Source organism: Trachinotus anak, unplaced genomic scaffold (genome assembly GCF_046630095.1).
Source record: "Trachinotus anak isolate AG129_WGS33_773 ecotype Australia unplaced genomic scaffold, CSIRO_AGI_Tana_v1 ptg000014l, whole genome shotgun sequence".
In the NCBI taxonomy this organism is placed as follows: domain Eukaryota; kingdom Metazoa; phylum Chordata; class Actinopteri; order Carangiformes; family Carangidae; genus Trachinotus; species Trachinotus anak.
The window spans coordinates 12,495,819-12,523,589 of NW_027273865.1; the positions used below are offsets into that span (position 1 = coordinate 12,495,819).

At 39.3% G+C, this 27,771-nt stretch overlaps 3 protein-coding genes across 3 annotated transcripts; all 3 read left to right on the forward strand.

The window, feature by feature from the left end:
- The first annotated feature begins 546 nt into the window (after nucleotides 1–546).
- On the forward strand, nucleotides 547–5,223 carry LOC139631924 (extracellular calcium-sensing receptor-like). Its single transcript, XM_071496593.1, is given in 8 exon segments — nucleotides 547–857; nucleotides 1,339–1,633; nucleotides 1,750–2,039; nucleotides 2,297–2,592; nucleotides 3,075–3,280; nucleotides 3,414–3,638; nucleotides 3,720–3,859; nucleotides 3,861–5,223. Coding segments are annotated over 8 exon segments (2,730 nt in total). The 3' UTR covers nucleotides 4,828–5,223.
- A 2,177-nt stretch (nucleotides 5,224–7,400) lies between these two features.
- On the forward strand, nucleotides 7,401–13,992 carry LOC139632421 (extracellular calcium-sensing receptor-like). Its single transcript, XM_071497341.1, has 8 exons — nucleotides 7,401–7,711; nucleotides 8,168–8,462; nucleotides 8,562–8,851; nucleotides 9,117–9,424; nucleotides 10,001–10,194; nucleotides 10,598–10,819; nucleotides 10,901–11,024; nucleotides 11,130–13,992. Exons 1-8 carry the CDS (start codon nucleotides 7,401–7,403, stop codon nucleotides 12,032–12,034), a joined length of 2,649 nt encoding a protein of 882 aa, XP_071353442.1. The 3' UTR covers nucleotides 12,035–13,992.
- Nucleotides 13,993–18,226: 4,234 nt separating this feature from the next.
- On the forward strand, nucleotides 18,227–23,978 carry LOC139632318 (extracellular calcium-sensing receptor-like). Its single transcript, XM_071497195.1, has 5 exons — nucleotides 18,227–19,118; nucleotides 19,689–19,894; nucleotides 21,078–21,299; nucleotides 21,381–21,504; nucleotides 21,587–23,978. The coding sequence occupies exons 1-5, from the start codon at nucleotides 18,866–18,868 to the stop codon at nucleotides 22,489–22,491; spliced, it is 1,710 nt and encodes a 569-aa protein (XP_071353296.1). The 5' UTR covers nucleotides 18,227–18,865; the 3' UTR covers nucleotides 22,492–23,978.
- Nucleotides 23,979–27,771: the final 3,793 nt, after the last annotated feature.

Sequence of the window (27,771 nt, forward strand, 5' to 3'; positions counted from 1 at the left end):
ATAACAATATGCACAAAAAGCATTTTATGCAGACCAAATCAAAGGATACTGAATGTAAAAAATGTCAAACCACCAACTTCTTAAATAACTTTACTTTGCCAGCAAAGTAGTCAGCTCTACTTTGCCAGCTTTACATGAGGCTTAGCATCCAACAGACTCCACACTAAAAAGCAGACACTATAGTGGAGAAATAAATTGTGATTTATTTAAAACTCAATTGAACCTAAAAACCCCAAGTACCCATTAGGTATACATTTTTGAGGCTTATGAGCGAAATCCAAGCAAAAAAAAGAGCAGGGGTTATTCAGTAGATAGCTGGTGTTTAAGTTAGTACCTTTACAATAGTAGAAAAAACAGGAACAGTCATTGGAGGTTTTAAAGTAAATGCAGCCCAAAGAAATAAAATAGTTAAACAACCATCACTGAATAAAGGAATCCTCTCTCTCATGTAAAGTAAGATGATGTACTGTAGGAGGGAAGCTTTGGTCTGAAAATCTATATAAACCTGTGAAAACACACTTGTGCCCACATGCAGACACTTAGGGGATGGAGCGCTCATCTCTGTTTGTCGGCCTGACATTGGCTCTGAGTTTGTTTGAGCTGAACTCAGCTCTTGCCTCGAATTTTTCTTGGAGTGGTCTGAAACAAAGGGCTGGGCTTTCAGAGGCTAGGTCTGGTGCTGGGGTCAGTTCTGAAGCTTCATCTGTGAAATGTAAGCTGCAGGGTACAGCTCGTCTACCTGCTTTCTCAATGGATGGTGACTACGTTATTGGGGGTGTTTTCTCCATACACACCTACATGCACACAGTGAAGCATAACTACACCACCATGCCTGAGCCACTAAGATGCAAAGGGAGGTTAGTGAGAGGAGGAAGTTGGGGATAAAAGAATGTTTGACTGTGTGGGGAAAAAGAAATGTTTTAAATTCTATGGTGTGCTCACAATCTTGTTGCATGGCTTTTGTGAAAGAAAACCTCAAAAAAAGATTTTTTCTCTCTTTTTTTATATTAAGGGGCAAATCAGTATTTGCATCTGTAAATTACAGGTATTATATTCATGTCAGCATAAAGATCAATCTTTGTGCCTTAACTGAAAAAATAGGTGTGTTTAACAACTGATTGTTGAAATGCATTGATTTAACAAACTTTAACTGTTGTTAATCCGTGCATTGAAATACTTCACATATTCACAGTTATAATATGCTCATTGTGTGGAGGAGTTCAGCATCAGTTATTGTCCAAATATGTGAAGTGCAATTATTTATTGCATGTTTACTGCAAAAATTGTGAATTTTCATCACATGTAAATTCCAACAGTGACATGAGTGTCTGTGTGCAGTATCGACTCCCGTGAACTGCGCTTCTCCCGCGCAATGGTGTTCGCTATCGAGGAGATTAACAACAGCTCGAAGCTGCTGCCGGGCATCAGGCTCGGTTATCAGATCCACGACTCATGCGCCTCAGTGCCCCTGGCGATCCGTGCGGCATTCCAGCTGTCAAATGGCCTGGACCCAGTGTTTTACACGGGCAACAACTGCTCGCAATCTGGTATGGTGATGGGTATCATTGGTGAGTCTGGCTCCACGCCATCCATCAGCATGTCGCGCGTCATCGGCCCCTTTAACATACCTCAAGTAAATGTTTTACATTTCTGGTAAAATGTGTGTTTAAAATATACAATAGCTGATCTTATTTTCCTTCATTATTATTATTATCATTAATGTGAATTACACTGTTTTGTTTTCTTCAGGTGAGCCACTATGCCACTTGTGCATGTTTGTCCAATAAGCAGCAGTACCCGAGTTTCTTTAGAACAATTCCCAGTGACCAGTTCCAGGCTGATGCGCTGGCCAAACTGGTGAAACACTTTGGCTGGACTTGGATCGGTGCTGTCCGCTCAGACTCGGACTATGGCAATAATGGCATGGCCTCTTTTCTGCACGCAGCGAAAAAGGAGGGAATCTGTGTTGAATACTCAGAATCTTTCTATCGGACCAACCCACGTAGCAAGATCCAGAGAGTGGCTGATGTTATCCGCAGGTTACTGCATCACTGATTGTGCTTGTGTTTCTTTTGTTTACACTGACTTTCTGAACACATAACTACAAATCAATTTCGCCTAATATAAAATCAGAAAATTAGAAGAAGAGTATAGGCTATTATTAGTGGCAAATAGTCTTTATTGCTTTCATATTTAATTAAAATAGTAAGACCAACACTGTACATTTAATGCATCATGTGCTGTGTTAATAGCCATGATACATATTTCACAATGTTTTATGTTTATGTCTCTCCAGGTCGACAGCTGTGGTTGTTGTGGCATTTGCAGCCTCTGGAGACATGAAGATCTTGTTGGAAGAACTGTCACTGGAGCCTTCCCCACCTCGCCAGTGGATAGGCAGTGAGTCGTGGGTAACTGACCCTGACATGCTGAGGTTCACCTTCTGTGCTGGAGCCATTGGATTTGGCATTCAACAATCTGTCATCCCAGGTCTGAGAGATTTCCTGCTGGATCTGTCCCCCACTAAAGTGGCTGTGTCCCCAGTGCTGACTGAGTTCTGGGAGGATGCATTCAACTGCAGGCTGGGCAAAAGTGAGGAAATTGGCAGTTGGCTTCTTGTGGTTGTGCTGTTTTGTTGATTGACATAACTCTTGGGCTTCTTGTGTTAAAAAAGTCAAAAGCTGCTTTAAGATTTAACTTTCTAGTGAGGTGGAGGGTTGAGGCCCATTTCTATGCCTGAGAGGTTTAGAGATCAAAAAGTGTTTACACTAGTATATGTATCAGTTATAACATATGTAGGTCGAATTAGGTTAGTATACTGACAATTTTTTATTCTTAATGCATTGAAACACGTAAAGCCATGACTGATTTGTGTTAACATGAACTGGTATACATTAAGAAAAAAAGCACAATGACAAAGGAACTGTTTAAAAGAAAATACTGTTGATAAAGGAATGACTATTCTAATGACTTAAAATAAGCATTTCTTTTACAAGCAAACACATAAGATGGAATAATAATATAATATCATTGTCAAGATTAAAAAAACACCTGCTGCTTTGCCATGTTTTTAGGTGCAGCCACAGACGAGAGTGTGTGTGATGGAAGTGAAGACATACAGACACTTCAGAGCTCGTACACTGACACATCTCAGCTCCGAATCACTAACATGGTGTACAAGGCTGTTTATGCAATAGCTCATGCCATTCATAATGCAGTGTGCCAGAAAACAAATACTACAACTCAGTGCGACAAACTCACCAGGATAGAGTCCAAACAGGTCAGTTGAAACAAATAAGGTAAGACGGCAACACATTTAGCTACAATTTACCTTTTATAAAATGAAAAATTCCTTTTATTTTACATTATTTCTTGTCTTTTCATCAACATTTTACTTTACGTCTTCCTCACAGGTTCTTACTCAACTGAAGAAAGTAAATTTTTCCCAAAATGGTTATGATGTGTCATTTGATGCCAACGGGGATCCTGTAGCCACATATGAACTGGTCAACTGGCAAAAAAGTAAGAGTGGTGGCAACAATGAGTTTGTGACAGTAGGGTACTACGATGCATCACTGCCAGTGGGCCAGGAATTCCGTATCAACAGAAACCTCACCTGGGTGGAGGGTAGCAAACAAGTGAGGAGCAATAGCTTAACATGTAACAGCTGTGTAGCAATAATCCATATCTGTGAGATTTTGTCTGTATCTATATGACAGGTGCCTGTGTCAGTGTGCACTGACAGCTGTCCTCCAGGAACTCGTAAAGTGCTGCAGAAAGGAAAACCCATCTGCTGTTATGACTGTATTCCATGTCCCGAGGGAGAGATTAGCAATGCCACAGGTAAAATAAGATGTTTTCTCACGTATATCTACAACATCAAATACATGACTACTAAAAGCCCTTTTTGATTTTTTTTCAGATTCCTCTGATTGTTTCTCTTGCCCCAAGGAGTCTTGGCCTAATGCAGAGAGAAACGCTTGTTTCCCCAAACCTGTAGAGTTTCTTTCCTTTGATGAGGTCCTGGGAATCATCCTGGCTTCTTTCTCAGTTGGTGGTGCCTGTCTTGCCATGATAACAGCAGCTGTGTTCTTTCGTCATAGGATGTCCCCGATTGTCAGGGCCAACAACTCTGAACTGAGCTTCCTGCTGCTCTTCTCCCTGACTCTATGTTTCTTATGTTCATTAACTTTCATGGGAGCTCCCTCTGAGTGGTCCTGCATGCTGCGTCACACTGCATTTGGGATCACCTTTGTCCTCTGCATCTCTTGTGTTCTTGGGAAAACTATAGTGGTGTTAATGGCCTTCAAAGCTACACTTCCAGGCAGTAATGTCATGAAATGGTTTGGTCCTCCACAGCAAAGAATGACAGTACTATCCTTCACGTTTATTCAAGTTTTGATATGTACTATTTGGTTGGTTGTTAGTCCCCCTTTTCCAATGAAAAACCTAACCATATATAAGGAGAAAATCATCCTGGAGTGTGCACTAGGCTCAGCTATTGGTTTCTGGGCTGTACTCGGGTACATAGGCCTACTGGCTGTCTTTTGCTTTGTGTTAGCTGTTTTAGCTCGTAAACTGCCTGATAATTTTAATGAAGCCAAGTTCATCACCTTCAGCATGCTAATCTTCTGTGCAGTCTGGATCACCTTTATCCCAGCATATGTCAGCTCTCCTGGGAAATTTACTGTGGCTGTGGAAATATTTGCCATTTTGGCCTCCAGTTTTGGATTAATTTTGTGTATATTCGCTCCAAAGTGTTTCATCATATTATTTAAGCCAGAGAAGAACACCAAGAAACATTTAATGAACAAAAATCAGTCCTAGTACATCTGAGAGTTGGAAATTGTTAAAATGCTGACATACAAGAAATCGTACTGTGCACATTTAACACAATCAACACATTTCTTCACCAAATTTAATTGAGTACTTAAATGTATATGTCATTAAAATTATAATGGAATTTTGTGAATGTTATTTTAAACCAGTCTTTCATGTTTTACAAATAATTATTAAATGTCCTGAAAATATAAAATAAAGTAAATGCACAATAAAAAATATGAGTTCTGTCTCAACATTTGAAAAAAAAAATAATTAAAAAAACATGCAAACAGTGCATGTCATAGTATGTAGCATATGGTATATTTAAAAAAAGAACTGGTTGTTACATTACCGTAAACTCTATTGCTACAGTGTTCACAAACTCCTGTCCTGACATGTCACCAAAATACATCTTTTTAAGAGATGATCTGCAGCAAGTGTAAAATATGAGAATTTAAAGTTCAACTGTTTACTTTTTAACAAGAAAAATCTGTAATTCCTTTTACTGATGGATAGTTTTCAATTAGAACTCAACTCTAATCATACAACCCTATTTTCGAAAAAGCTGGGACACTATGTAAAATGTAAATAAAAACAGAATGCGATAATGTGGAAATCATGTAAATGCATATTCAATTGAAAATAGAACAAAGACAACATATCAAATGTTGAAATGCTGAAATTGTATTGCTTTATGAAAATATATGCTCAATTTGAATTTGATGCCAGCAACACATTTCAAAAAAGGAACAGGGACATGTTTACGACTGTGTTGCATCTCCTCTTCTTTTAACAACATTCTGCAAATGTTTAGGAGCTGAGGAGATCAGTTGCTGGAGTTTTGAAAGTGAAATGTTGTCCCATTCTTGCCTGATATGCTCAACAGCTTGGGGTCTCCTTTGCCGTATTTTTCGTTTCATGATGCACCAAATGTTTTCAGTGGGTGACAGGTCTGGACTGCAGGCAGACCAGTTTAGTGTCTGGACTCTTCCACTGCAGAGCTATGCTGTTGTAATATGTGCAAAATGTGGTTTGGCATTGTCTTGCAGAAATATGCAAGGCCTTCTCTGGAAAACAGGTTGTCTGGATTGCAGCATGTGTTGCTCCAAAATCTGTATATATCATTCAGCATTAAAGATGCCTTCCCAGATGTGCAGGCTACCCAAGCCATGGGCACTAATGCACCCTCATACCATCACGAATGCTGGCTTTTGAACCGTGCACATGACATCATGCGCACAGTTCAAATATCTATGTGACTGGAGTCGCTGAGAGGAAGTCTCTGACTGTGTCTGACTGTGGGGTCCTAATGCTACCTGAGGCTTCAGTACTTCCACTGGGGTAGCCTACTTCAATGCTCACAGGGGCAATGCAGAGAAACCTTGAGACAAGTGACTGGACGGAACAGCATGCTTGATCTGAATTGCAGTGGTATCTTGTGGAAGACTTTTTCTCCCTCTGGTCCTCTTTTCTTGTTTTGTAGGCCTCCCTAGCACTCCAAGAAGTACAGGTCATAAAGACCTCATACTGTGAGACAATGGTTCACTGTATAGCTTCTGTTATGACTGATAGTGTTGAGATGGAGCCATCTTTATCCCTCGTAGATAGGGTATCCAAGGTCCTACAGATCAGATACAGATTCAGATCAGAAGCATAACTGTCAGAATCCAGTTCCAGATAAGTATGAGTAAAGAAGGACAAAAGCCAAGACACACATAACAATACTCAGGTAAGGAAACATGACATGTGTTATATATGCCCTGTTGAAAAAGACATTTTTAGAAATTGATGTGGCACTACCCTAATTCACATGGTGGCTTTGTACTGCTCATTTTCTCTTTTGCGCATAAATAATAATAAACACGTGATTAAGGTTATGGAACGATCATGGATAAGCTTTTCAAAAACAAAAACAAAAACAAACAAACAGACAAACAAAAAAAACCCCACTAACTGTCAATTTGAAACAGGAAAAAAATAGGAGTCAGGAGTCAGGGTCTGCTCTGCTTTGTTGGCCCCACATTAGGCTTTTCTGTCATCCATGTAAACTGTATGACTATGTCATGGCTAAGGTTAGCATCCAGTAGACTCCACTAGAGTATTGTTTTAAAATTCAGACATGCTACAGTATGTCAGGCAAAATATTCAGTGCTTACCCTGGTGCTCAGACTAATAAAATGCAGTCTGTCAGATCATGATTTGCTGTTAAACTGCAGTTCTAAGCTAGTCAGTTTATAAACCAGCTGAACTTTAAAAGGGAACTCACAGGGCAGCATCATTATACATTTTACCACCCACATTTTAAAGCTGTAATATGAGCTAAAACAGAGTAAAAAAGGGGAGGGGTAGGACAAAATTGGGGTGATATCTGGTGTTTGAAATGAGAATTTTTCAATCTACTTGATGAAACATGCAGCCCAGAGAATTACAATACCAGGGGTTAAACAACCATCACTGAATAAGGGGAATCTTTTCTCTGATGTACAGAAAGATGACGTGCTGTAGGGGGGAAGCTTATGACTGAAAATCTATATAAACCTGTGAAAACACACTTGTGCCCACATGCAGACACATAGGGGATGGAGCTCTCATCTCTGATTGTTGGCCTGACATTGGCTCTGGGTTTGTTTGAGCTGAACTCAGCTCTTGCCTTGAATTTTTCTTGGAGTGGTCTGAAACAAAGGGTTGGGCTTTCAGAGGCTAGGTCTGGTGCTGGGGTCAGTTCTGAAGCTTTATCTGTGAAATGTAAGCTGCAGGGTACAGCTCGTCTACCTGCTTTCTCAATGGATGGTGACTACATTATTGGGGGTGTTTTCTCCATACACAACTATATGCAGACAGTGAAGCATAACTACACCACCATGCCTGAGCCACTAAGGTGCAAAGGGAGGTTAGTGAGAGGAGGAAGTTGGAGACAAAAAGATGTTTGACTGTGTGGGGAAAAAGACATGTTATAATCTCCATGATGTGCTTACAATCTTGTTGCATGGCTTTTGTGTACTATTGAAAAGTTTTTTTTATTCTTTTTTTCCCCTTTTGTTCCATTAAGGGCCAAATCATATATATATATATATATATATATATATATATATATATATATATATATATATATATGCGTGTGTGTGTGTGTGTGTTGCTGCTGTGTTTGTCTTAACACAAACATGTATTTTTCTTTTCTTTTTTTCTGTTAGTCTTCAGATATATAGGCCTATTTGTTTCACAGATGCAGTTCAGCATCAGTTATTGTCCATAACTCTGAAGTGCAGTTATTTATGGTTGTTTGTGCAAAAATTGTGAATTTTCATCACATGTAAATTCCAACAGTGACATGAGTGTCTGTGTGCAGTATCGACTCCCGTGAACTGCGCTTCTTACGCACAATGGTGTTCGCTATCGAGGAGATTAACAACAGCTCGAAGCTGCTCCCGGGCATCAGGCTCGGTTATCAGATCCACGACTCATGCGGCTCAGTGCCCCTGGCGATCCGTGCGGCATTCCAGCTGTCAAATGGCCTGGACCCAGTGTTTTACATCGGCAACAACTGCTCGCAATCTGGTATGGTGATGGGTATCGTTGGTGAGTCTGGCTCCACGCCATCCATCAGCATGTCGCGCGTCATCGGCCCCTTTAACATACCTCAAGTAAATGTTTTACATTTCTGGTAAACTTTGTGTTTAAAATACGCTAATGCTGATTTTGTTTTCATTGTGCCGTGAATTACACTTTTTTGTTTTCTTCAGGTGAGCCACTTTGCCACTTGTGCATGCTTGTCCAATAAGCAGCAGTACCCGAGTTTCTTTAGAACAATTCCCAGTGACCAGTTCCAGGCTGATGCGCTGGCCAAACTGGTGAAACACTTTGGCTGGACTTGGATCGGTGCTGTCCGCTCAGACTCGGACTATGGCAATAATGGCATGGCCTCTTTTCTGCAGGCAGCGAAAAAAGAGGGAATCTGTGTTGAATACTCAGAATCTTTCTATCGGACCCACCCACGTAGCAAGATCCAGAGAGTGGCTGATGTTATCCGCAGGTTACTGCATCACTGATTGTGCTTGTGTTTCTTTTGTTTACACTGACTTTCTGCACACTAAACTACAAATCAATTTCGCCTAATATAAAACTAGAAGTTTTGAAAATTATTTTATTATGTTAGTGTCAAATTGTTAGTGTTTATTGCCCTCATAGTGAGATCTATACTGTAAATTCAAGGCATCATAAACACTTAAGTCTTCCTCATGTTTATATCAATAGCCTTGATATATATTTCAGAATGTTTTATGTTTATGTCTCTCCAGGTCGACAGCTATGGTCGTTGTGGCATTTGCAGCCTCTGGAGACATGAAGATCTTATTGGAAGAGTTGTCACTGGAGCCTTCCCCACCTCGCCAGTGGATAGGCACTGAGTCGTGGGTAACCAACCCACACATGCTGAGGTTCACCTTCTGTGCTGGAGCCATTGGATTTAGCATTCAACAATCTGTCATCCCAGGTCTGAGAGACTTCCTGCTGGATCTGTCCCCCTCTAAAGTGGCTGTGTCCCCAGTGCTGACTGAGTTCTGGGAGGATGCATTCAACTGCAGGCTGGGCAAAAGTGAGGAAATTGGCAGTTGGCTTCTTGTAGTTGTGCTGTTTTGTTGATTGACATAACTCTTGGGCTTCTTGTGTTAAAAAAAAGTCAAAAGCTGCTTTAAGATTTAACGTTCTAGTGAGGTGGAGGGTTGAGCCCCATTTCTATGCTTTAGAGGTTTAGAGATCAAAAAGTGTTTACACTAGCATATGTATCAGTTACAACATACATAGGTTTAATTTGGCAAGTATACCGACATTTATTTATTCGTAATGCATTGAAACACATAAAGCAGTTCATGTTTAAAGGAGAAGTTGTGAACATTTTTCATACATTTTACTTATTGTCTGATGACTGATTTGTGTTAATAGTTAGTTAGTTAATAGTTAAAAGTATATATTAAGAAAAGAAAAAATGAGCACAATGACAAAGGAACTGTTTAAAAGAAAACACTGTTGATAAGGAATGACTTCAAAGCAGTGCTTTGAAATGTAATGTAAAATAAGCATTTCTTTTACAAGCAAACACATAAGATGGAATAATAGTATAATATCATTTTCAAGAATAAAAAAAAAATCTGCTGCTTTGCCATGTTTTTAGGTGCAGCCACAGACGAGAGTGTGTGTGATGGAAGTGAAGACATACAGACACTTCAGAGCTCGTACACTGACACATCTCAGCTCCGAATCACTAACATGGTGTACAAGGCTGTTTATGCAATAGCTCATGCCATTCATAATGCAGTGTGCCAGAAAACAAATACTACAACTCAGTGCAACAAACTCACCAGGATAGAGTCCAAACAGGTAAGCTGAAACAAGTAACTGTTAAAAGGACGGCACACAATAGCACTTTTCTAGGCTTGTCAACCACTCAAAGTGCTTTACACTACAAACCACATTCACCCATTCACTCACACATTGATCTGAACATTTTTTCGATGCATTCAGCACTTTTGCCGTCACAAACACCCACACTCACACACCAATGATACATTTAGGGTTCAGTATTTCACACAAACACACATAGACTGGAGGAGGCAGGAGTCAAACCGGCAACCTTCCAATTAGTGCTCTGTCCGCTCTACCTGCTTAGCGACATGAGCAATACATTTTTTTAGCTATGAGGTATCTTTTATAAGATGAAAAATTCCTTTTATATTACATACTTTTTTTTCCCTCACTGTCTTACTTTACGTCTTCCTCACAGGTTCTTACTCAACTGAAGAAAGTTAATTTTTCCCAAAATGGTTATGATGTGTCATTTGATGCCAACGGGGATCCTGTAGCCACATATGAACTGGTCAACTGGCAAAAAAGTAAGAGTGGAGACATTGAGTTTGTGACAGTTGGGCACTATGATGCATCACTGCCAGTGGGCCAGGAATTCACTATCAACAGAAACCTCACCTGGGTGGAGGGTAGCACACAAGTGAGGAGCAATAGCTTCACATGTAACAGCTGTGTAGCAATAATCCATATCTGTGAGAGTTTATCTGTATCTATATGACAGGTGCCTGTGTCAGTGTGCACTGACAGCTGTCCTCCAGGAACTCGTAAAGTGCTGCAGAAAGGAAAACCCATCTGCTGTTATGACTGTATTCCATGTCCCGAGGGAGAGATTAGCAATGCCACAGGTAAAATAAGTTTATAGTTAATAGTAGTTAATAATGTTTTCTCATGCATATCTTACAACATCAAATACATGACTACTAAAAGTCCTTTTTGATTTATTTTTTCAGATTCCCCTGACTGTTTCTCTTGCCCCAAGGAGTCTTGGCCTAATGCAGAGAGAAACACTTGTTTCCCCAAACCTGTAGAGTTTCTTTCCTTTGATGAGGTCCTGGGAATCATCCTGGCTTCTTTCTCAGTTGGTGGTGCCTGTCTTGCCATGATAACAGCAGCTGTGTTCTTTCGTCATAGGATGTCCCCGATTGTCAGGGCCAACAACTCTGAACTGAGCTTCCTGCTGCTCTTCTCCCTGACTCTCTGTTTTTTATGTTCATTAACTTTCATGGGAGCTCCCTCTGAGTGGTCCTGCATGCTGCGTCACACAGCATTTGGGATCACCTTTGTCCTCTGCATCTCTTGTGTTCTTGGGAAAACTATAGTGGTGTTAATGGCCTTCAAAGCTACACTTCCAGGCAGTAATGTCATGAAATGGTTTGGTCCTCCACAGCAAAGAATGACAGTAGTGTCCTTCACGTTTATTCAAGTTTTGATATGTACTATTTGGTTGGTTGTTAGTCCCCCTTTTCCAATGAAAAACCTAACCATATACAAGGAGAAAATCATCCTGGAGTGTGCACTAGGCTCAGCTGCTGGTTTCTGGGCTGTACTCGGGTACATAGGCCTACTGGCTGTCTTTTGCTTTGTGTTAGCTGTTTTAGCTCGTAAACTGCCTGATAATTTTAATGAAGCCAAGTTCATCACCTTTAGCATGCTAATCTTCTGTGCAGTCTGGATCACCTTTATCCCAGCATATGTCAGCTCTCCTGGGAAATTTACTGTGGCTGTGGAAATATTTGCCATTTTGGCCTCCAGTTTTGGATTAATTTTGTGTATATTTGCTCCAAAGTGTTTCATCATATTATTTAAGCCAGAGAAGAACACCAAGAAACATTTAATGAACAAAAATCAGTCCTAGTACATCCAAGGTTTGGAAATAGTTAAGATGGCAACATACAACAAATTGTACTGTGCACATTTAGCACAATCAACAAAGTTCTTCACCAAATTTATTTGAATTCTTAAATGTATATTTCATTAAAATTATCATGTAAATTTGTGAATGTCCAGTTATGCCTTATTCTACAAATAATTATTCAACATGTACTGGAAACATAAAATAAATACATTTCTAATCAAAAAAAAAATGATTTCTGTCTCAACATTGAAGAAAAAAGAAAAAAAAAGTGCATGAGCATATTACATATAGCATATTTAAAAGAACTGGTTGAACAAGATTACCATAAACTCACTAAAGACAGGTCATGTCACCAAAATACATCTTTTTAAGAGATGAGCTACAACAAGTGTAAAATAACAGGATTTTAAGTTTAATTGTTTACTTTTCAACGAAAAAATGTAATTCCTTTTAGTGATGTAATAGTTTTCAAATAAGAACAAATTAAGCACAGCTGAAGGCTAAGCTAAAGTCTAGGAGGTGGAGCCTTTTCTACCATCAATCCTCATGGAGAATGTCAACTCTTGGCTAACAAGTATGATGAACTAGAAGCACTTGTGAAGAACCAACAAGCATATCATGAGTGTAGTCTCATGTGTTTCACTGAGACCTGGTGAAATGAAAACACTCTCGACCGTAATATAGAAGTATTCAGATTCCCTACAGTGAGGGCAGACAGAGATGCAAGGCAAGTGGAAAAAATAAATGTGGAGGACTGCTTCGGCTTGTGAACAATAGATGGTGCGACCCCAGTCACATCACAGTGAAGGAGAAGATCTGCTGTCGGGATATTCGACTGGCAGTCAGTCTTAGACCTGACTATATACAGAGGGAGTTCTCATATCATCACCATTGTTGTTTACAGGCTGCAGTTGCATGTAACATCATTCATGAGACTTGCTTGAGTACAGACCCAGCACCCTAATACATTCATTGCATGAATATTGAGTGAATTTAATCATGTCACCCTCATCTCTCACCTGTCTGGCTTTGATCAGTATGTTGACTGTCCCACAAGGGAAAATAATACACTTGATCTGCTGTATGCACTTCTTCAGCTCTACCACCACTTGGCAAATCAAATCATAATCTGTTTTTTCTTCAGCCTTCCTACAAACCCTGTGTAGTGAGGCAGGCTCATTCAGAAACTGAACCCCAGAGGCCAGTGAGTCTATAAGGGACTGTTTTGAGTGTAGCATGTCAACTTTCCTTCCGGGAAGGGGCCTGGACTGATGGAGGAGATGAATCTGTACCAACTGTACCAAATAACTGCATGGATACCCACCGCTGTGTTGAAGTTGTCCCCAAGAACAACAGGAACATGTCTATGTGACTGGAGTCGCTGAGAGGAAGTCTCTGACTGTGTCTGACTGTGGGGTCCTAATGCTACCTGAGGCTTCAGTACTTCCACTGGGGTAGCCTACTTCAATGCTCACAGGGGCAATGCAGAGAAACCTTGAGACAAGTGACTGGACGGAACAGCATGCTTGATCTGAATTGCAGTGGTATCTTGTGGAAGACTTTTTCTCCCTCTGGTCCTCTTTTCTTGTTTTGTAGGCCTCCCTAGCACTCCAGGAAGTACAGGTCATAAAGACCTCATACTGTGAGACAATGGTTCACTGTATAGCTTCTGTTATGACTGATAGTGTCTAGATGGAGCCATCTTTATCCCTCGTAGTTAGGGTATCCAAGGTCCTACAGATCTGTGATGACCACTCCTCTTTTGCTCTGTCTCGCTTGTTGCTTGCCCTTTCTCTCCTCCTCTGTTTCAGGAAGCAACCAAACAGAGTGGTCATCAGCCAGAAGTGGTTCACCTGGGGTGTAGGCTGGGCAACCCGTTAAAAGCTGCCTGCTCAGTCTGTCTCTCTCCCATCAGCAACATCCCTTCTTTGTTTCCTTTGTTTGGTTAATTTTAGCACTCAACACTTTCACTCGTCCATGCATTCCCATACACTACTGATTGTACTGATTCAACAAGTCGTTTTGGTGTAGTTATGTAAATCAGTTACTTTAATAAATGAGTTTTGTTGTTTGATATGTGTGTTCACTTTCCTTCTTTGTCCAAACCTTGAGCCAGTTTGTCACAAAATGGGAACTCATCTGGGATCAAGGGATCCATACAGTAAGGTTTAATCCAGCCTTAGAATCAGAATCAGAATCAGAATCAGTTTTATTGCCAAGTATGTTTCCACATACAAGGAATTTGTTTTGGTGATTGGTGCAATTGGAGGTTCTTGGAGGTTCTTGTGAACAACAGGTTTACACAGTTTTAGTTTCTGCCTGTATGTGGGAATCAGGTGGACCATGACATGGTCAGAGTGGCCCAGTGCAGCCCGGGGGATGGCGTGATAAGCACCACTGATTGTGGTGTAACAGTGGTCCAGAGTGTTCCCCTCTCTGGTCGGGCAATTAACAAACTGTCTGTATTTGGGCAGTTCGTGGTTGAGGTTACCTTTGTTAAAGTCACCAAGGACAATAACTAAGGAGTCCGGGTTGGTCCGCTCCACACACAGTATCTGCTGTGGCCTGTGGTGGGATGTAAACACCGACCAGGATGAATGAGGTGAACTCACGGGGGGAGTAGAAGGGCCTGCAGTTTATGATGAAAGTTTCCATGTCAGGAGAACAGTGCTGCAGGATCACTGTCACGTCTAGTGACAAAATGGAGGTTTGTCCATTCATTAAGGCCTAGTGTTTGTTTGAACATGATTGACCTCTTGGTTTTTGGTAAGTTGCATTGTTTGACTGTTGTCTTTATTGGTTTAGACATATCTGTTATGGGGAGAATTACACAGGCTAGGTTGAAGTTTTGTTTATTAGAGGTTGGATTTGAGAGAGCTGTTTGTTTGTGGTGCTCGGTTTTGGTAATGGTCATGTCGATAGTTGGCCTTTAGTGTAGCCCTCGTCAGGAGTCTCTTTTCGATTGGTAGGTTTATTATGTTCCACTTACAGAACTTGTGGTGGATAATTTGTGTGGCTGTGAAAGTGGGTACAGCTATATGCTCAGTTTCACATCTTTGGAGTGCTGGGGGTGGCTGCATGGCATTTGATTCCATTGTGTTGTGGCTCACCCCAAGAAGTACAGGTCATAAAGACCTCATACTGTGAGATGGTGGGACACTGTATAGCTTCTGTTTTGATTAGATGGGGCTATCTTTATCCCTTGTAAACAGGGTACCCAAGGTCATATAGATCAGAATATAGAGAAAAGCATAATTTGGACTGTCCAAATCCAGTTCCAGACAAGTATGAAGTAAAGAAGGACAAAAGCCAAGACACATGTAACAATACTTAGGTAAGGAAATATGACATCTGTGTTATATATGCCCTGCTGGACAAGACATTTTTATAAATTGATGTGGGACTACTAATTCACATGGTGGCTTTGTACTGCTCATTTTCTCTTTAGCGCTTACACGATCATAAATACGTGGTGGTCAGGGAACAATCATGGTTAAGCTTTGCTTCTTGCTGTGAGGTGCAGTGCTAACAACATAACCTCCAATGGGGCACTGAAAGTAAAGTGGTGCATACTGAACAACAAAATTAAGCCACATTTAGCTCCAAATAATAATAATAAAATCATAATCATTACAGGAATATTTGTGAATTTTCATATTTATTTTTCTTAAAAATATTTCAAAATAAAATTTATGTTAAATCTAAATAGGAAATTGAAACCTAAGAATTAAAGTAAAACTAAAAGTATATATATATATATATATATATATATATATATATATATATAGAGAGAGAGAGAGAGAGAGAGAGAGAGAATTTATATCTAAAATGTAAATTAAGATGTAAAACTAAATTTTAATTTTAAATCTAAGTGTAACAGATTAAGTCTAAAAGTTTAATCTAAATTGAAATTCAAAATGTAAAATATAGATGTTAAATGTTGAATTTAAATGTAAATATTAGTGAAACTAAATATTTAGCCAATATGCTATTCCGGTGGCGATTCTAGCTTGTATGATGCATTTTGTATTATTTTTAACAATTTCACACAACCCATAAAAATAACAAGTATGTAAAACTATATGCCTGTATTCACAATATTATGAATGAAATGTGTTTTATTTGGAAGCTGCTTGTGGTGTGATTTACTTTAGCCAACTAATTATGCAGTTGTGTTTTATTAGATGGATACCCCACTCTAGTAGGGAGACCTGAGGTCCAGAGGTGAATGGGCAGCTGACCATATTGTCCATATCAATATCCGCCACTGTGCTAATTCACACTGCCAGTCAGTGAAAGTACCAAAATAAAAGCTTGATCCAATACTTGGTCATTCAGACTCAAAACTGTTACAATTTTGATCAAATAGTTTTTCCTTTAAATGTTACCTGCAGAAGTACACAGTACCTGAGTGGCTCCTTGCATTTGAAAATTTAGTAGATTGCAGCAAGGCAGGTTTCCCCATGTGCTTACCCTGATGTTCAGACTAATAAAATGTAATCTTTCAGATCATAATTTGCTTGAAAAGCAAATGTATATCAACAAAGTATTTTCAACTGTTAAACTCTAGTTACTTTAAATTCGTGAGATTATAAAGCAGCTGAACTTTAAAACGGAATTCACAGCACAGCACGATATACATTTTACCACCCACTATTTTTACAGGTATCATAGTGGAGCAACAAATCTTGTGATTTACTAACTAAATTGAACTTAAACAACCCAAGCACCCATTAGGTGTACATTTTTAAGGCTTATGTGCTAAGCACAAAGGGTGTAGGGGTTAATGGTGAGATGTCTGGTGTTTACAATCATAGAAAAAACAGGAGCGGTTATTGGATGTTTTAAAGTATATGCATATGTAAGATGATTTAATTTAGGAGGGATGTTTTTGTCTGAAAATCTATATAAACCTGTGAAAACACACTTGTGCCCACATGGAGACACTTGTGTGGGATGGAGCACTCATCTCTCTTTGTCAGCCTTACATTGGCTCTGGGTTTGTTTGAGCTGAACTCAGCTCTTGCCTTGAATTTTTCTTGGAGTGGTCTGAAACAAAGGGCTGGGCTTTCAGAGGCTAGGTCTGGTGCTGGGGTCAGTTCTGAAGCTTCATCTGTGAAATGTAAGCTGCAGGGTACAGCTCATCCACCTGCTTTCTCAATGGATGGATACTACGTTATTGGGGGTGTTTTCTCCATACACACCTACATGCACACAGTGAAGCATAACTACACCACCATGCCTGAGCCACTAAGATGCAAAGGGAGGTTAGTGAGAGGAGGAAGCTGGAGACAAAAAGATGTTTGACTGTGTGGGGAAAAAGACATGTTATAATCTCCATGATGTGCTTACAATCTTGTTGGCTGGTTTTTGTGTACTATTGAAAACATTTTAAAATTTTCTTTACCTTTTTAACACTGAGGGCCAAATCTGTATTTTCATTACATACTATATTCACAAAAATAGTATGTTTCTGAGTGTTTTGAATGACAACATGGATGTGTTCAATAACTTATTTATTGATTGATTACCGATTTTACAAATTAAGACTTTTCTTGACTTTTGTTAATCTGTGCATCAAATTCCCGTCAATTTTGGAAACACACCACACACATACACACAGACACACATAATTCTTTTTTTGTTTTTTGTTTTTGTTTTTTGGTTTTGAGAAATAAAGACCTATTTCTTTCACAACATTTCAGCTTCAGTTATTGTCCGTAACTATTAAGTGCAGTTTTTTATGGCTGTTCGTGTAAAATTTGTGAACGATACTCATCACATGTAAATTCCAACAGTGACATGAGTGTCTGTGTGCAGTATCAACTCCCGTGAACTGCGCTTCTCACGCACAATGGTGTTCGCTATCGAGGAGATTAACAACAGCTCGAAGCTGCTGCCGGGCATCAGGCTCGGTTATCAGATCCACGACTCATGCGCCTCAGTGCCCCTGGCGATCCGTGCGGCATTCCAGCTGTCAAATGGCCTGGACCCAGTGTTTTACACGGGCAACAACTGCTCGCAATCTGGTATGGTGATGGGTATCGTTGGTGAGTCTGGCTCCACGCCATCCATCAGCATGTCGCGCGTCATCGGCCCCTTTAACATACCTCAAGTAAATGTTTTACATTTCTGGTAAACTTTGTGTTTAAAATACGCTAATGCTGATTTTGTTGTCATTGTGCCGTGAATTACACTGTTTTGTTTCCTTCAGGTGAGCCACTTTGCCACTTGTGCATGTTTGTCCAATAAGCAGCAGTACCCGAGTTTCTTTAGAACAATTCCCAGTGACCAGTTCCAGGCTGATGCGCTGGCCAAACTGGTGAAACACTTTGGCTGGACTTGGATCGGTGCTGTCCGCTCAGACTCGGACTATGGCAATAATGGCATGGCCTCTTTTCTGCAGGCAGCGAAAAAGGAGGGAATCTGTGTTGAATACTCAGAATCTTTCTATCGGACCCACCCACGTAGCAAGATCCAGAGAGTGGCTGATGTTATCCGCAGGTTACTGCATCACAGATTGTGCTTGTGTTTCTTATGTTAACCTGACTTTCTGCACACTAAACTACAAAACCATTTTGTAAACTTATTTAGAAGATGATTGTGTCAGTGTCAAATTGGGAATTCATGTTTTTGCATGGTGTTTATTGCTATATATATTTAGGCCTAATAAAATGAGTAGATGAGACTTATGCTGTAAATTTGAGTTTTTTAAGTCTTTAACATATTTGTCTGTGTTAATAGCCTTGATACATATTTCACAATGTTTTATGTTTATGTCTCTCCAGATCGACAGCTGTGGTTGTTGTGGCATTTGTAGCCGCTGGAGAGATGAAAATCTTGTTGGAGGAGCTGTCACTGCAGCCTTCCCCACCTCGCCAGTGGATAGGTAGTGAGTCTTGGGTAACCAACCCAGACATCCTGAGGTACACCTTCTGTGCTGGAGCCATTGGATTTAGCATTCAACAATCTGTCATCCCAGGTCTGAGAGACTTCCTGCTGGATCTGTCCCCCACTAAAGTGGCTGCATCCCCAGTGCTGACTGAGTTCTGGGAGGATGCATTCAACTGCAGGCTGGGCAAAAGTGAGAAAGTTCTGCTGATTGTTAATATACCTACAGTTGGCTCCTTGTGGTTGTGTTGTCTTTTTTGATTGTTGTAAGTGTACAGCTTCTTGTGTTAAAAATGTCCACAGCTACTTCAGGACCAGAATTTTCTTAAAAGGGAAATCTCTTGTGAGATGGAGTCCTGAGGCCCATTTCTATGCTGTAGAGTTTTAGAGATCAAAAAGTGTTTTCACTAGCATATGTGTCAGTTACAACATACATAGGCCTAATAAGGTTAGTGTACTGACATTTATTTATTCTTAATACATTAAAACATGTAAAGCCAGTTCATGTTTAAAGGAAAAGTTGTGAACATTTGTCATAAGTATGATTTATTGTCTGATGACTGATTTGTGTGAACATAAACTGGTATACATTAAGAAAAAAAAGCACAATGAAACAGGAACTTTTTAAAAGAAAATACTGTTGATATAGGAATGACTTAAATAAGCCTTTTTTTTTTTTTACAAGCAAACACATAAGATGGAATAATAATGTAATATCATTGTCACACTTCAAAAAACACTTGCTTCTTTGCCATGTTTTTAGGTGCAGCCACAGACGAGAGTGTGTGTGATGGAAGTGAAGACATACAGACACTCCAGAGCTCGTACACTGACACATCTCAGCTCCGAATCACTAACATGGTGTACAAGGCTGTTTATGCAATAGCTCATGCCATTCATAATGCAGTGTGCAAGAAAACAAATACTACAACTCAGTGCGACAAACTCACCAGGATAGAGTCCAAACAGGTAAGCTGAAACAAATAAATGTGAAATGGACGGCACTTTTTATACAGAAGTGGATAAAGAGCACATTTTCAGTACTTGTATCAAAGTATAGATATTCCTCAAATATTACTCCAATACAAGTAAATGTTGTTCAGTCAAATTTTCTTGCTTTTAAAAATTATATATAGTATTCAAAAGTAGCCTATTTTTTTATGTCAACACATTGTTGTATTGTTCTACATTTACAGAATGACTCAGCCACTGAATTAATGACTGACTGTAGCACATGTAGAATAAAAGGCTTGTAAATGGACCTAAAAACATAACTGAATTAACAAAAGGAGCTGTTGATGTTTTTGGATTTGGTCATGGTAAATGCATCAAACATTCAAAACAAAACAAATCTTTTCTTTGTTTCTAAAATTTCAATTATGGACTTAAGATAAGGCTGTAATTCTCTGATGAAGAATCTTTTGCTCCATCTTTATCCAAGTTCAAACTTGAGCTGTTCAAAACTGCAGCAGCACAACAAGACTTACAGTGTAGGTGATGGTAGTGGTTTTTCCCCTATGATGAACACAGTGTATGGTCTATCACATTTTTCAAAATAAAGAAAATTTAATCCACTGACTAAGTGCACTACTTCAAAGTAACGGGTCCTTCATATAAATGTAGTGGAGTTAAAAGCACAATATTTGTCTTAAGTGTAATAGGGTAAAAGTCAGAAGTTCCCAATGAAAATAATACCCAAGTAAAGTATATATACTGGAAAAAATATACTTAAGTACAGTACTCAAGTAAATGTATTTTATTACGGTCTACCCCTGCTTATATAGTGCTTATCTAGGCTTGACGACCACTCAAAGCACAACACTACAAACCACATTCACCCATTTACTCATACATTCATCAACAGTTTTTCTATGTATACAGTGTTTTTTCCATCACACACATCCACACTCACACACCAATGACACATTTAGGGTTTAATATCTTGCCCAAAGAGACATTGATATGTTGAGTGAAGGAGCTAGGAATCAAACCCCCAACCTTCTGATTAGTGGACATTCTGCTCTACCTGCTAAGCGACATGCACAATAAATTTTTTTAGCCATAATGCACCTTTTATAGAAAAAAAGATTCATTTTATCTAACATAATTGCTCATCTTTTCATCACCATCTTACTTTATGTCTTCCTCACAGGTTCTTACTCAACTGAAGAAAGTAAATTTTTCCCAAAATGGTTATGATGTGTCATTTGATGCCAACGGGGATCCTGTAGCCACATATGAACTGGTCAACTGGCAAAAAAGTAAGAGTGGCAAAATTGAGTTTGTGACAGTTGGGCACTATGATGCATCACTGCCAGTGGGCCAGGAATTCCGTATCAACAGAAACCTCACCTGGGTGGAGGGTAGCACACAAGTGAGGAGCAATAGCTTCACATGTAACAGCTGTGTAGCAATAATCCATATCTGTGAGAGTTTATCTGTATCTATATGACAGGTGCCTGTGTCAGTGTGCACTGACAGCTGTCCTCCAGGAACTCGTAAAGTGCTGCAGAAAGGAAAACCCATCTGCTGTTATGACTGTATTCCATGTGCTGAGGGAGAGATTAGCAATGCCACAGGTAAAATAAGATGTTTTCTCATGCATATCTACAACATTAAAATGCATGACTACTAAAAGCCCTTTTTGATTTATTTTTTCAGATTCCTCTGACTGTTTCTCTTGCCCCAAGGAGTTTTGGCCTAATGCAGAGAGAAACGCTTGTTTCCCCAAACCTGTAGAGTTTCTTTCCTTTGATGAGGTCCTGGGAATCATCCTGGCTTCTTTCTCAGTTGGTGGTGCCTGTCTTGCCGTGATAACAGCAGCTGTGTTCTTTCGTCATAGGATGTCCCCGATTGTCAGGGCCAACAACTCTGAACTGAGCTTCCTGCTGCTCTTCTCCCTGACTCTATGTTTCTTATGTTCATTAACTTTCATGGGAGCTCCCTCTGAGTGGTCCTGCATGCTGCGTCACACAGCATTTGGGATCACCTTTGTCCTCTGCATCTCTTGTGTTCTTGGGAAAACTATAGTGGTGTTAATGGCCTTCAAAGCTACACTTCCAGGCAGTAATGTCATGAAATGGTTTGGTCCTGCACAGCAAAGACTGACAGTAGTGTCCTTCACGTTTATTCAAGTTTTGATATGTATTATTTGGTTGGTTGTTAGTCCCCCTTTTCCAATGAAAAACCTAACCATATACAAGGAGAAAATTATCCTGGAGTGTGCATTAGGCTCAGCTGCTGGTTTCTGGGCTGTACTCGGGTACATAGGCCTACTGGCTGTCTTTTGCTTTGTGTTAGCTGTTTTAGCTCGTAAACTGCCTGATAATTTTAATGAAGCCAAGTTCATCACCTTCAGCATGCTAATCTTCTGTGCAGTCTGGATCACCTTTATCCCAGCATATGTCAGCTCTCCTGGGAAATTTACTGTGGCTGTGGAAATATTTGCCATTCTGGCCTCCAGTTTTGGATTAATTTTGTGTATATTTGCTCCAAAGTGTTTCATCATATTATTTAAGCCAGAGAAGAACACCAAGAAACATTTAATGAACAAAAATCAGTCCTAGTACATCCAAGGTTTGGAAATAGTTACGATGGCAACAAAGAATAAATTGTACTGTGCACATTTAGCACAATCACCAAAGTCTTTCACCAAGTTTGTTTGATTATTTATCCAATTATTAAACCAATTATATCTTATTTAACAAATAATTATTCAACATGTGCTGAAAATATAAAACAAATGAATTCATAATAAAAGTATGAGTTCTGTCTCAACACTTAATGAGAAAAACATACAAAAAGTGCATGTCACAAGCATATTGCATGTAGTATATTTAAAAGAAATGGCTGTTACATTTACATAAACTCTATTGCTACAATGTTTGAAGACTTCTGTCCTGTCATTTCACCAAAATAAATCTCTATAAGAGATGATCTGCAGCAAGTGTAAATATGAGGATTTAAAGTTAAGTGCTTAGCACAATGCACAATACATTCAAAAAGAAAAATATGTAATTCCTTTTACTGATGTAATAGTTTTCAATTAAGAACAAATCAGATTTGTAGATATCCATTCTTATATTTTGATGAGGTGTGATGGGGACTGAAGGATTGGCATAACATAGCTCCAGCTTAGTATTTGCTTTTCAATAATATATTCAATTATATTACATTCTTTATGGAATTTGAATCCCAGACAAGTACAACTAAATGTGATCCTGTATACTACAGTAAAGAGCGAGAGTAAGGGTGTATTCCAAGTTTATTCTGTAGGTCCCTGTTATAGTGTTTTGAAAAATATGTGGAAGATATACTTCCTGCTTGTGTTATAACACCCACTGACATCCCAAATGCTCAAACTACCTGTTTTGAAACTCATGTGACCTGACTTGCCATTTGTGTTAAATGAAAAAAGGATATTCCTGACTTGGAATTTGTGGTTTTTTAGCACTAATGAACAACAAATTCAAGAAGGGATTTCTTCAAGTTGTCCATCAGAATCTGTGATATTAAAGAGACAATTTTGAATAACTAGCAGCAAAATCTCATCTTTATCAAAGATTTACTTTAGCATTTTTCAATTACAGTTCATTGTAGGTGCAATGTGTAAGATTGTGTAAGATTGTGTAAGATTTGGCCTAAAATTTTGTTTAAAATTTTCAAAAAGTAAACTAGTACTGCCCACAGTGTGTATGATCATGTTATGAAGAACTTTGGCGCTTAGACCCCAGCAGGAAGTGGATCACCATGGAAGTGATCCATGGTATTGAGGTCCTTCTGATTAGAGGAACCTTCCCCCAGAGCCTAGACACTGGTGTTGGTGGAGAGGAATGGAACACGAGGATGGGAATGTCACCATGAGAGGGAAACTTCCGATCAGGTGGTTTGATTGGAGATATTCTGGTGTACATGGTTAAAAGGGTGGAGGTGGGACGCAGAATTAACATGGTGCTGAATGACAGCTGAATGAGAACAGAGAGAGCAGTTTTATAATATGACAGCTTATGAGTGATTGACTGAAAGCTGCCATGTCGGGTTGTGCTTGGATAAAGACAGGGTGAGGGTGTGAGCTTATGGATAGTGAGAAATGGTGGTTGTGACTTAGAAGACATGTGCAAGGAGATAGTCTTCCTGACTGAATCTTTGCTAAGCTTCATGTCAAAGATATCTAATGAAATTAGCATGCTTAACCTGTCCCATCTTTGTGGCACTAGTCTCTGTTTGAGTCAGTGTACCGTAAGTCTGCCCTCAGTGCTACATAAGAAGACAGAGAAGAACAGCTTCCTCCAGATCTTGATGTTAGACTACAGCTCCCAGCTAGCGTTGTAGCTTTCCACAGCTGGAGACAGCTCTTGATGAATAATGTGATGCTTTTTGATAGCCTACGTGTGAGAGGATTCAATCGAAGCGTCTCCACAGTTGCAGCCGCAGTCTTTCTGGTGTAACAGCACCATGCTGGACAGGTGACAGGTCTGTGTCTGTGTTACAGTAGGAGAAGGAGCGAAAATGAGTTTGTCACCTGGGTATTGTGTTGACATCAATGCCAATTGAAGCTGGAGTAGAATTTTGCTACGTCAGTAACTTCAGGCTTATTTTGTAACCAATGACTGTACATTCATACTGGTTGTATAGATCCAGTAAACCGAGTGAATACACATTGATCAGTTAACCATATTGTAACCACTTTACTGTTACAATATTAGGCAGGATAAAGCAAGGGGGGGCAGGGGGTGAAATGCTGCCACCTATGGCTGTGAAGCAAGTACCATGATCTTACTCATTATGACTTTAAGGTCAGACACTCTTCAGGAAATCTAGGAGGTGAGAAGGAAACTTGTTGGTGAGGCCTGAGGGAAAGATGAATGCAGCAATGTACAGAGACCTCCTTGATGATAACCTGCTCCAGAGCGCTCTGGTCCTTGGACTAGGGCGAAGGTTAATCTTCCAACAGGACAACGACCCTAAGCACATAGCCAAGATAACAAAGGAGTGGCTTTGGGACAACTCTGTTAATGAGTGGCCCAGCCAGAGCCCTTGAACCAGATTGAACATCTCTGGAGAGATCTGAAAATGGCTGTGCACCGACGCTCCCTGTCCAACCTGATGGAGCTTGAGAGGTTCTGCAAAGAAGAATGGGAGAAACTGCCCAAACATAGGTGTGCCTAGCTTGTAGCATCATACTCAAAAAGACTTCAGGCTGTAATTGCTGCCAAAGGTGCTTCAACAAAGTATTGAGCGAAGGCTGTGAATACTTATGTACATGTTATATTTTTGTTTTTTATTTTTAATAAATTTGCAAAAGTTTCAAGCAAACGTTTTTCATTTGTCACAATGGTGTATTGTGTGTAGTATTCTGAGGTAAAAAATGAATTTAATCCATGGAATAAGGCCGTAATATAACAAAATGTGAGTACTTTCCGAATGCACTGTATGCTACAATGTGTTAGGCTAAATATTCAGCACTTACCCTGATGTTCAGACTAATAAAATGCAATTTATCAGATCATGGTTTGCTTGATAAAACAAATGTATATCAACAAAACATTCTCAACTGTTAACTGCAGTTATTTTAAGTTAGTCAGATTATAAAGCAGATGAACTTCAAAAGGGAATTCACAACACAGCACTATTGTACATTTATATATATTAGGTCAAATGTATCACCATGTCAGCATAGGAATTTTAGCACCCCAAAACCTTTGTTTGTCCTGGTTGATGCTGACATGTTCGACAAAGTTATTTCACAAATTAAATCCGCAACCTGCCTTTTAGATCCAATTCCCACATCCTTTTTTAAGACATTTTATGGCTTTTTTAAAAATCTACTTAATTATCCTCTACAGACAGGTGTCTTCCCTAGTGCTTTTAAAACAGCCATGGTTAAACCCCTTCTGAAAAGAAATAAATTAGATGCCACATATCTTAACAACTATAGACCAGTGTCCAATCTGCCATTTTTAAGTAAAAAATCAGTTTAGCTTAATCAGTTAAATGATTTTATGAATTCTCACAATCTTAACCCTTAACCCTAACCCTATGGAAGTACCAATCTGTTTTCATAGTACAGAGACAGCACTAGTCAAGATGTTAATCACCTCAGGTCCAATATGGATAAGAGAATAACCTCAGTATGAGTACTACTTGAATTAAGTGCAGCCTTTGATATGGTAGACCAATCCATCCTTCTAAACAGACTTCACTTTTGTATCGGCCTCTCTGGTACTGTTCTTAATTGGTTTCAATCTTATCTTACTGACAGAGAATTTTTTATAAACATGGATGGCTATTCATCCAGGACGTACAGTCTAAATTGTGGTGTCCCACAAGGTTCAATTTTAGGTCCACCCCTTTTTAACATCTACATGCTCCAACTGGGAGACGTCATCAGGAGGCACGGCATTAGTTTCCATAGTTATGCTGATAATACGCAGCTTTTACATTGCCGTGTACCTTGCCGTGTCCCCTGATGACCCAGGGCCAACTGTATTTTAGATATCAAATCATAGATGGCTGAGAACTCTCTACAGCTCACTCAGGACAATACAGAGGTCTTGGTGATTGGTACTGAAGAAGAGATAGAGAAACTCAATGCAAAACTGCAAGCACTGGCACTTAATCCCTGTCAACAAGTAAAAAACCTGGGAGTCATGTTTGACGCAGACCTCAGTTTTGATTCTCACATTAAAAACTTAACTAAGAGTGCTTTTAATCATCTGAAGAATATTGCCAGAGTTTTTCTCTCAAGCCAACACAGAGTCACTAGCGCATGCTTTTATTACCCGCAGGACTGGCTATTGAAATGCTCTACTTTCCGGTCTCCCTCAGAAGAATATATCAAAACTACAATTACTTCATAACTCAGCTGTACAAGTGCTGACCAGGACCAGAAAGAGAGCACACATTACACCATTTTTTAATGTCTCTGCACTGGCTATCTGTCTGTTTCAGAATTGATTTTAAGATTTTGACTTTTATTGTTTTGCAAAGCGCTTAATGGTTTTGGTCTTACATATTTATTGGATCTGCTTTTATCCTATGAGCCCTCTAGTACCCTCAGGTCTTCAGGAAGTGGCCTTTTGATTATCCCTAAAGTCAGAACTAAAACCCACGGTGAGGCTTCCTTCTATTACTATGGCCCATGTCTGTGGAAAAGCCTTCCTGAAGACCTGAGGGCAGCAGAGAACATTGATATCTTTAAAAGCAGACTCAAAACCTATCTGTTTAATTTGGCTTTTACTTTAATTTTACTTATTTATTTATTAGTCCATTTATTCATATATATTAGTCTGTTTTATTACTTGGTATATCCTTTTTTTTTTAGCTTTTATATTATTTTATTCTCTAATTTTCCTTTTAAGACCTTAGATTTTATTTCTGGTTTTATTTACTCCAGTACATCTACTCTGTCTTTCATTAATTTTATCCCAACTGTTCTATCTCTATTTTTACTTCCTTTTAATATTCCACCATTTATAATTTCATTTACCTCAGTCCAACTCCTGTCTCTCTGTATTTTATTATCTTATATATTTTATTCTTATTATTTATCCTTTTCTCCTTTTAAATACCCTACTTTTTCATGCAATCATAATTTTATTTCACTTCTTTTTATCCTCCCTCTAGTGTTTCCTCATGCAAATATGAGATGTTTGATAGTGTTTCCACAGTTCCTTTTTTTCTTATGATCTTCTGTCTTTTAACTGGTGTGTGAGTGTATGTGTGTGTGTGTGTGTGTATGTGTGTGTGTGAGGGGGGGTGACCTTTTATTATGTAAAGCACTTTGTGTTACTTGTGTTTGTGTGAAAAGTGCTATACAGATAAGGTCTGATTGATTGACTAAATTA